The sequence below is a fragment of the Sinohyriopsis cumingii genome, chromosome 2, assembly GCF_028554795.1.
Source record: "Sinohyriopsis cumingii isolate HCF-2022 chromosome 2, ASM2855479v2, whole genome shotgun sequence".
NCBI lineage: Eukaryota > Metazoa > Mollusca > Bivalvia > Unionida > Unionidae > Sinohyriopsis > Sinohyriopsis cumingii.
Genome location: NC_142962.1, coordinates 30075993 through 30087418, shown reverse-complemented (window position 1 = coordinate 30087418; position 11426 = coordinate 30075993). Strand labels below are relative to the sequence as shown.

Below are 11426 nucleotides of genomic sequence, written 5' to 3'. Positions count from 1 at the left end.
CGAGAACGTTCTTAAACGATCAGGTTTAAATGACTGTTAATGTCCTCATACCGCTTAATGTGGTTATTCCAAGGTACAGATCTTGTTTTAAAGAAACGATAAGAACATTCCTCCCCCAAACCATTCCCCACAAAAACATAATCAAGCAGAATCGCAGTTACTAGACCACATTCTCATGTCTTGACAACATTAAGTATAAACGAAACAAAAATGAATTTACAGCAACATAAATAGTAATGATTATTCCATAAATTTATAACTTCCATCATAAACTTTATTTTTGCATAATTTCTGCAGCATAATATGGTGTTGATAATATTCTTTTTGGTCTTTTTGGTCTATGGTCTTGAAGGTCTTTAGGGTCTTTTGGTATGTCTTTTGGTCTTTTGGTCTTATCGTCTTTTTTGTCTTTTGGTCTTTATGGTCTAAATGGTCTAAATGGTCTTAATGGTCTTTTTGGTCTTAATGGTCTTTTGATTTTATGGTCTTTTAGATCTTTATGGTCTTGATGGTCTTTTTCTTCTTTATGGTCTTGATGGTCTTTTCGGTCTTTTCTGTCTTTATGGTCTTGATGGTCTTTTCGGTCTTTATGGTCTTGATGGTCTTTTTAGTCTTTATGGTCTTGATGGTCTTTTCGGTCTTTTCTGTCTTTATGGTCTTGATGGTCTTTTCGGTCTTTATGGTCTTGATGGTCTTTTTAGTCTTTATGGTCTTGATGGTCTTTTCGGTCTTTTCTGTCTTTATGGTCTTGATGGTCTTTTCGGTCTTTATGGTCTTGATGGTCTTTTCGGTCTTTATGGTCTTGATGGTCTTTTCGGTCTTTTCTGTCTTTATGGTCTTGATGGTCTTTTCGGTCTTTATGGTCTTGATGGTCTTTTTAGTCTTTATGGTCTTGATGGTCTTTTCGGTCTTTTCGGTCTTTATGGTCTTGATGGTCTCTTTAGTCTTTATGGTCTTGATGGTCTTTTTAGTCTTCATGGTCTTGATGGTCTTTTCAGTCTTTTCTGTCTTTATGGTCTTGATGGTCTTTTCGGTCTTTTCAATCTTTATGGTCTTTTCTGTCTTTATGGTCTCGATGGTCTTTTCGGTCTTTTCTGTCTTTATGGTCTTGATGGTCTTTTCGGTCTTTATGGTCTTGATGGTCTTTTTAGTCTTTATGGTCTTGATGGTCTTTTTAGTCTTTATGGTCTTGATGGTCTTTTCGGTCTTTTCGGTCTTTATGGTCTTGATGGTCTTTTTAGTCTTTATGGTCTTGATGGTCTTTTTAGTCTTTATGGTCTTGATGGTCTTTTCGGTCTTTTCTGTCTTTATGGTCTTGATGGTCTTTTCGGTCTTTATGGTCTTGATGGTCTTTTCGGTCTTTTCTGTCTTTATGGTCTTGATGGTCTTTTTAGTCTTTATGGTCTTGATGGTCCTGGTGGTCTTGATGATCGTTTTGGTCTTTTTGGTTTTGATGGTCTTTTAGTCTTTATGGTCTATTGGTCTGATGGTCGTGATGATCTTTCTGTTCTTTTTGGTCTTATGGTCTTTATGGTGTTTTGGTCTTCTTGATCTTATGGTCTTTTTGGTCTCTTTATTGTCTTTTATTTGTCTTTATTACAATTTTCAGACATAAATAATCAATATTAAGCTTATACAATATTAAGATTATAAACATCATCAACTTTATGTTCAATGTATTTCATTTCAAAATCTTCACAACACACAGTTTGCATCTAGAAAATTAACTGGGATTTATACAAGAAAAAAGTGACATCATTTCAGTACAAAGAGAAATTGAACATAGCTATTGCAAATGGCACAGATAAACAGATAACCGGTAACGTACTGACTGAAAAGGAATTGCAAACAAAATAAACGAGACAAAAAATAAGAAGACCTTTGAAATGTTTGTAAATGACAGAACTGCTAATATTTCCAAATCATTGTAAGATTTCATTTATTCTTGATATGAATGTAAAGCAATTGTGTTCCAAAATCGATAACTTGAACACCTTATACAATAAAATAAATGACGAGTACATGACATCAAATGGAATTAAAAACTTTATCGGATTATTTTCTTTTCTCTTGTCATTTACATTACGTTTGACTCTACCTACAACGAGTCCTTTTTGCTAGCTTCAAAAACATATAGATTTCAAAGGGCTAACACAAGGTTAATGATGAAATAAGAATGACAGTTTTGAAGACTGTGTAAGTGCAAGTTGTAATATTGACAAAATACTTGACAAATAAAACGTGCACTGGTTGCTTTGGTGTTTTATGCATCTGTGCCTTTGGCCAAACTTGCTACACGAGTTATCATTGCAAGATTATGTATGTTGTTATAGGATAAAGTCTAACGAGGAAAATATAGTAGGCAATACCCTACAAAATTTCACCAAGGACAAAATTAGCATTCTTAAATGATTAAACGTTTTTCTTATGGTCTTCTAAAAATTTTACTTTTAAAATGACGATTATAAACAATTAGTGATGAAGATTTAGTTGTGGTTAGAACGAAAATCAAAATGATATCAAAATAGGATATTTTTATGGTGTATTTATTGTGTAAGAACTATAAAAATGGCTTACGTTCAAATTCTACAAAGCAAGTTAAATATTTCGTACATCAGTAGAATAGAACTCCTAATGACTGATGCATATTATCTATGCATTTATGTTGAAACTGACAACTTTTACAGCATTGTAAAGGAAAATATCACATTTTACGAACTATGGATTATTTCAAGAACAACGTGCCCAGTCTATCGAAATTTAAGAACCAGGGATTATTTTAAGGACAAAGTGTTCAATCTATCACATTTTACGAACAAGGGATTATTCCAAGGACACAGTGCTCAATATATCAGAGGTAAACAAAACAAATACCAGGCATTTTCAAAGATGAACAAGACAGCATGTCGATTAGAAGTTTAAACCATATTCATTTTTGGACACGTGAGTCGAAGAATGTGTGATCAAAATGAATATTAGAGTTGATGTGAACAGATACTGTCTATTTAATTAAGTGGAAAGCTATAAGTAAATGAACTTACTTTGATACATGAACATCATAATGATGAACACGGTATCCTTTTCAGCTTATGAATTTTGTTTTACATCATATACAAATCGCCCTAGGCTCTTCAAGTGTTGTATTTTAGCAGTCAATTAAATGTCAAACCAATTAATAAAACATGTCTCAATATATAATATTTATGCTACCAACATGTCGCAAAATATAAATATTTCTGTTACCAACATGTCGCAAGATATAAATATAATATATATGTTCCCAATGACTTGTGTTGGCATGAGATAACATCACACATCGAAGACTAAAATAATAAACTCATTAATTTTGAACGTGCTCTTGACATTCTAGTAATGCATATTTCAAAATCAGAATAGAGTTTGGTATACCATCCACTTTCAGGTACCTAAAACATAAATATATGGAGAATCAACCCAAAGAAAGTGAAACCAAACAACAAAATAGGAAATGACTAAAAGACAAATTGGCACAACTAATGAAGCAGAAGGTGGCGGTTCAGTTAGCATTTAAATCATCGAACATGATTTTTTTCAAAAGACTAAATGTATCAATTGTTATTATTACGAAATGTATGTATGTATGTATGTATGTACGTACGTGTGTATGTTTGTATGTATGTATGTATGTATGTATGTATGTACGTATGTACATATGCCTATTTTAAAAGCATAGACTCGTAACTATATATATATATGTTTCTGTTACATATATATATATATATATATATATATATATATATATATATATATATATATATATATATATATATATATATATATATAGTTACGAGTATATGCTCTTAAAATAAGTAACAGAATAGTGTGAAGACAACAGGCTTTGTCAAATTTAACAAATAATTTTTTCCCTGAATACAAAAGTGAAAAATGAAAAAGAAGAACTTACTGTTTTTACGAATTGAATCCAAAATTAATCCAAGAATTAAAACACGAGTATTATTTAATAAATAAATCCTAAATGAAACTGAGTTCAAGTCCCAGTGAGATTTAACAATGAATGTGATGACGTGTCTGTTACAGTTTGTGAAGTCCTGATGTGTCAGCTGTTTCTTGTTGAATCACAGAAATATTATTCCAGGTTTAAATTCAATATAAATTCCAGTGAATGTCTTTATCCAAGAATTTTGTCGGAGCACTTTTGTATTCCCAGAGAAAATAATCACTTGAATTCAGTAATTTGAAAGAAATAAAAATTCAGCCCAAACTGGTCACAACATAACACAACTTAAAATGTTAGGTGGTAAAGCACGACTGACAAAATTCTGAAAGTCACAAGATAATATAGTTCTCTGTTCAACCTCAGGTCACAAATTAGCATTTTCTAAAAACAACCATTACCTAATGGAAAATAACTTTCTAGAATGATTTAATGAGACTTGTTTATTTAAAACATAATACCCTATAAAATTCACTTTGGTTTCTCCAAAACCCTGACCCAAATCAACGTGTTTACATAAATAAAAATAATTATAAAGTCAATCAGATCAAACAGAACTGAACTCAATTTTGGACAAGGTCAAGTCCAGTAAAGAATGTTACATTACAATAGCATGTAATGGAATAAAACAAATTTAAACTAACAAAGAAACAAATTAAATTAAATATACATAATACCTATTATAGGAGACATTTGTATTACCTTTATTGAGCAACAAGGTTACACGTTATAAACTGTTCATAATCTTTATGTACCACGACTCATAATCATTATTGAGATAGATACATATACAGAGATACACAGAGACAGAGACAGACAGAGAAATTATTAAAAGAATATCCCACACAATTATTTTAGAATAATATAGTGTGTTTGTGTCTTTAAGGAAAAATATCCTATCTTTATCTAAAATTTAAAAGAAAAACGCTAAAACAGGGATGATATTTGCTGCTCATTCTCTGTTTAACCTGTTGGGAATAAAACTTATTTTCGTTATAAGTACAGTCGCTGGACCTCCAAAGTATCCTAGTATTAAAGAATACAACAATTTACCTTTCTGATAATGGTTTTTTTTCTCTCTCTCTCTCTCATAATAATAATAATAGTGAATCGTGCCATAAACATGTGGGTAAATTGTAACTTTTTTTTAAACAAAGGTAATACAATGTTGCATTAGAATTCCCTCAATAAGGCCAACTTTCTCATCGGTCGATAAATAAAATCGAATTTCCACAGTACTTTCCAAGTTCCAAAAATGAACTATAATCATAGAATCTTACCTCGAAATTCTTACTGGTTCCCGTTTTCTTTGTCTGTAATTAGGCAGTTACGTTAAATTTCTATGCTGCCTCACAACGTCCCGGGCGTAGTTATTGATTACTGCATTTGTATGGGAAAGATTGAACGAGTTTTGAATGATTAAGACTACACGACCTTTGGGAGTAGAGTAATCACCCGAGAAAACGAGTTCATATTTGCCCATACAAATGCAGTAACCGTTTTATTACATGCTCATTTCTTATTCTACCTAAGGTTCAATTATAAAAAATACACTACAAGAAGCAAAGTAATTGAAATATGCTGTATTCAAAATAAATACACAACCGTAGACTTATCAATAAACAATAACAATATTAACGCGCACATAGCACTGCCCAGCGACCTTTGAACTCGACAGTAGTCTCAAAAATTATTGTCATTTTGGTCTACTTAAAATTTACATTTTGAATCATATTGAGACTGATTGCCCATGGAGTTTGTTTCTCTGTTGATCCAGCTCGATTCTGCTTTTCTGATTATGATGGACTGGATTATTGGGTCAATTCAAAGCAGTAAGGAGAATGGATTTCATCTGGAAATGTACTTGAAATTTCAGTACAGTTTCGGTGTGTATCAGATTTCGCAGGACATATCACTCGGATTTGCAGAACAAACTAAAAAAAGTATATTTTGAGGAAATTCAAAATGCATAAATGTAAGATATATATATTACAATTCTTATTACTAGCTAAAGAGGACATGTTTATGCGATATCACTTGAAGGGACTCCAACAATGAAATGTATCATACAGTGTGTGTCTTCTGTCTCTAGCCTAACATTGTATCAAAATAGTTACACGAGGAAAATTGAAAAGCAAATAATGTGTGACAATCCTTTTAGCCAGCGTAAATAATACTATTTCATCTTCTTTTCATCCTCTTGGCTTATTGGTTCTGAGGCCCTTTGTTTCCTTCCCAAACCTTCAGGTGCAATTTTTCTCGAATATGTTATTTGACAGACTTGTAAAATGGAACATCTCTGATAGATATGCGATAGCCCTTGGCCTCAATATGCTTTTCTATGCAATGATTTTTATAGACCCTAGAGAGCACTGGTCATAGTTTGGACCACTCTATTTGTGAAAAGAAACGAATGATCCCTTAAATAACTGTTTCAATGATCAGAACGGTATTTTCAATTACTGCACCTCCCACGTTTTTTGTCGATATTGCAAATGTCATCTTCGTTCGTTTGCTTGTTTGAAAATTTCCTTTCTGATTCACTGAAATCGTCCACATCGTTAACTTTATCATCTTTTTTTTTCAAAAATCAATATGTTTACATAAATGAATTAGAAAAAGTCAATCAGATCAAACAGAAATGAACTTAATTTCGGACAACGTCAAGTCCAGTAAACAATGTTACATTGCAGTAGCATGTAATGGAATAAAAAATTGAAAACTAACAGACAAATAATTAAATTAAATATATATATATATATATATATATATATATATATATATATATATATATATATATATATATATATATATATATATATATATATATATATATATATATACACTAAACGTATTGTATGTATAAGTAACTATGAAATCGTGAAATGTTTACTTGTTTCTGATTTACTGCAAATTTTGAGAGAAGTTAGAAGTCAGTTTGCTGAATACATTAAATTTACATCTTGTACACAGCTTGACGGATTATCAAGCTTCATTTTATAAACACAGATGTAATGTTCTCTCCGGGACTGACATTCCCATGGATAGGCAACTCCTTATATAGCCTAACAAATATAATACGTTGAAATCAGACCTCAAGATCATCTGAATCGCTGGGATTTTAGTGTTTTCAATGGCAAGAAAGGTATGTTGCTGTTACATATTTAGTCAAGCAAATTGGTACATATTTATTCAAGCATACTGGTGCTTATTTAGTCAATCATACTGGTACATATTTATTCAAGCATACTGGTGCTTATTTAATCAAGCATACTGGTACATATTTAGTCAAGCATACTGGCACATATTTAATCAAGCATACTGGTACATATTTAGTCAAGCATACTGGCACATATTTAATCAAGCATACTGGTACATATTTAGTCAAGCATACTGGCACATATTTAATCAAGCATACTGGTACATATTTAGTCAAGCATACTGGTACATATTTAGTCAAGTATACTGCTTTACTATTTCGTCATTTTCAGAGAAGATAACGATGCAACATTTTATTTGCAAAATATACAAGAATGCAATAGTTCAATTTACTTTTTAAAAAAATATTAACCTATTTTGAAAATGAGAGGTAAAAGTTTAATATTTTAAATGTTACGAAATTTCTTTTGCTCAATGCTAGGACTTTTGGTAAACCATGTTGCTACTTCTGTCTGTGTTTTACAATAATATAACTTACAGTCGTAGATTTCGCAAACATGGAAACATACATTGCTGCTATATTATCTATGAAAATGAAGTATACAGTTATCACTATTTGATTTTTAAATCTGGGATCACATTTGTCATGGATATAGAAATATGATATCGCTTTACTCCAGATATCCCTGTTTCCATCATTCATAAATTGGAAAGAAAATATATCAAAATGTAGATGTTTTTTCTTGTAGTATCAACTGAATTAAAATTTAGGATGTTAATTTAGAATGAGGGCTGTAGAAACAATATATTTATTTTATTTGAACAATGATACAGCCAAATACAGCCTCTAATACTGGTAAGTATACATAGGATTTATGTCCCGAGGGTGCAGTCCGCTCGCTATCCCTTTGGTCTCAGTTTAATATACCACTGAGTTTTTAGTCCCAGGTTTTATGTGAAACATTTTTGAAACCTTGTGAATGAAGTTTAAGCTGTAATAGAAAATTAAAGTTAAGCAGACAACAGATTGAAACGATTGACAAAACATTGTTCAAAAGACAAACGAATTATTTAACCCAATTACAAAGCCAGAACAGCCAGCTACTAAAAGAGTTGATTGGATACGAGACAGAGTACATCGAACAAATCAACCGGCTATTGAATAGCGGATAAAAAATGTAAATGTTAAATGAGTGTATTTTCCATTACAAGAAAATGTTCAGAAGATCACGTATGTCTTTATCACTTAATTCACGACAGTGCGTCATTATATATAGTTAGGAAGGTGTACATTTCTGAGCACCGGCATTTTAGTTTTAAAATAAAGTTTTTCAAGGTACAGTAGAAGAAACGTTTTGAAAAGCAGAGTTGATGACATGTAATTTTCAATAAAAAAGGTACAACAAAAATATGTAATAGTGCCCCATCTCCCACCATCTTAACTATAGTGGGGCGAATAATTGCAATAGTGCCCCATCTCCCTCCATTTTAACTATAGTGAGGCAAAAAAAAATTAATAGTGCCCCATTTCCTACCATTTTAACTATAGTGGGGCAAAAAAATGCAATATTGCCCCATCCTACCATCTTAACTATAGTGGGGCAAAAAAATTTAATAGTGCCCCAAATCTCCCACCATCTTAACTACTAATGGAACCGGGAAGTTCAGACATTTAGCACGATCTCTGATAAGGTTTCTAATCTTAGAGACAATCAATTACTTGTGATGAGCTAGATTTTCAAGAGTGGGAATACTCGGAGACCTGCGTTTGTGGCAATGGTAAAGAACTGAGATATTTTCTTTGTTTCCATATTTGTAGGGTGTTCTTAGTACTTCATATTAAAAACATCACGTCGCTAATTCTTTCCAAAACCTGGCACGAGATGCCTACATTGAGATTTTAATCAGACTGGCACAATGACCGCCGGTTCTTGGGTCTATAAGTACAAGATGCTATTTTTGTCACTAAATATACATATATTAAACGTCCCTATCAACATGGATATTTATTCGAGCCGTAAAGCACAAAGAAGACATGATTATTTTGACATGGAGCTGTGCTGTTATAGATGCGTACTAAAATTGAGAAATACTTAACTGAAGTCCATCGATCTCTCTATCTGTCTGTCTGTCTGTCTGAATCATTCTTTTTAATAATATTTATTGTTGAAGTCATTTTGTTGCATGTGTAAATCCTGAAAGAGCGAGTGTGTGACATATATGAAAGACTATTATAACTTAAGTAACAAATACTTAGTTTACGCCATCACCGAAAATTACAGCACAATGAACAAATAATATGAATGAGTATACAGCCTACTGGCATTTGATGTTTTAAAAACATGGCATGAACAAAACAAAGATTTTTTTGTGGATCGGACGGAAAGGTAAATGAGAGAAAGATATGCAAATATACATCAAGTAAGCAGTAGGGATTCTAGTGAGGTGCGATTTGGTGTGGCTGAACAGTCTGGAGTTTGTTTAAAACAGATCATAATTAAAGTAGATTATTTAAAACTAAATCTGACTTTTAAAAACGAACCTGTAGATTTCAAGGAATATTTCAAAGAAATTCTTTAGTGATATAGAGATTAGATTTTGGGGGCCCATCGTCCTTATTTCGCATCGGGCTAACACAGCTTTAAACTGCCGCTGAGTAAAGTAATAAATATGTTTCCGAATAGGAGCGTCTTGTGGATATACAATTTCACTTTTCATTATAATATCGTTATTCAAAGTTAATAGTTTGGAAAGATAAACATGTTCAGCCTGTTTCTAAAATATATTGGAGTACGTGTAAAGAATTATTCAATAACATCCAACGCTGGTTCTTCTCGAAAAAGGGCATGTTCGTGTTCAGAACCTTTACATCGAACGCTGATTCGTCTGGATAAAAGGGCTGCGAAAGCGGTATACAAAACTGGTGGAACATCGAGGTGAATTACCACGAAACAAAGATCTCTACTTGCCACTGCAAACTCTAGAGATCAGAGATCGACAGAATATAAAATAAAGAAGATCTCATTTTTAATTCTTCCGGAACAAAATGAAACTCAAACTACAATTGTAAAATGTAAAATCCAAAGTCTGATATTATTCTTTAGCTAAGAGCTAGAGGTCAATAAAAAAAATTAATTTAAGTTGATTATTGTGAATGATGTGTGTCTAGCATATTTGTTCAAACGGACGGTTTAGAAGTTTTGCGATTGTATGATATAACTTACCTTGGACTGAACAAGTCGTTCAATTTATTCCGAGTATTCGAGTGATTGGTGTTCGAATTCTGAAAGTTTGACGTTCCCTAAAGAATGCTATGATACGCAAATTTACACTGCATCAATATGAGTCTCAACTTCTTCAAAGTTTTATAATATCCAGGCCGAATCTAGATCGAAAATATTCTTTAATTTTAAAATATGCATTCGCCTCTGATTCTAAAGGAGTTTCCTCTTCTTGCTTTGAAGTTAACATGTTCTAACATGTTTATCAAACGAAAACAAAACTACTAAAATACAATTGTCAGCTGCAGACTGGAATTTGTCGAAACTCAGTTGTTGAGTATGATCCGTTCTAATCCTCTTCTTTTATTTTTTAAATAGGAATCACGCACAATAGGTTTTTCTTTATAGCAACATCTAACGTGTAAATTCTTCCTAAATATGTGGACTGGGCTTGTACGGCATCACGCTTTGCAAAGTGGATTCTTTAAAGACGCTATATATGTTTACAAAACAATAACTTTCAAATCGATGAAAAATAATATTCCCTGTTTAATTGAATAATGTAGACACACGAAAAACCATCACAGCCATATTCAGACATTAGTATTTTGGATTCCATTTTCTCAAACAAAATGTACACAAAGGAACACTAGAGTATCTTGATATACCATTGGCTACATTGATAATACGATGCCTTGTCTTTTTTAGGATTTACTTCACGCATTGATGGTTATAGGAATCACTGTATCAGCTACAGATGGTAAGCGTCATTCGACAAGAAAAAAAAATTACGTCAAATATCCAATGATAAAAACGAAATATTCTGGTTTAGGTTAAACAAAACAATTTATAAAATTATTACACCTTTTGGCAGAACGGTTAAAATGTTTTTTCCTTCACATTTTCTTGGCTGAATTTATACATTAAAGATAACGGATGGGGCCCATGAAAACATTAGCATTACGTATGTCACTACGTGGACGAGTTCAGTGAATCAGAAAGGAAACTTTGAAACAAGCAAACGAATGAAACTGACATTAGCAATGTGAGAG

General features: G+C 32.2%; 1 protein-coding gene across 2 annotated transcripts in view; it reads left to right on the top strand.

Annotated features, from left to right (window-relative positions):
* The first annotated feature begins 8866 nt into the window (after positions 1-8866).
* LOC149804550 (mannan endo-1,4-beta-mannosidase-like) overlaps positions 8867-11426 on the top strand; it is a 38258-nt gene continuing 35698 nt past the window's right edge. For both annotated transcript variants that reach the window (XM_089932797.1, XM_089932790.1), the window contains exons 1-2: positions 8867-8932; positions 11083-11134. In XM_089932797.1, coding sequence (XP_089788923.1) covers positions 8930-8932; positions 11083-11134 — 55 coding nt within the window. In that variant the 5' untranslated portion in view covers positions 8867-8929. The remainder of the gene's footprint in view (positions 8933-11082; positions 11135-11426) is intronic.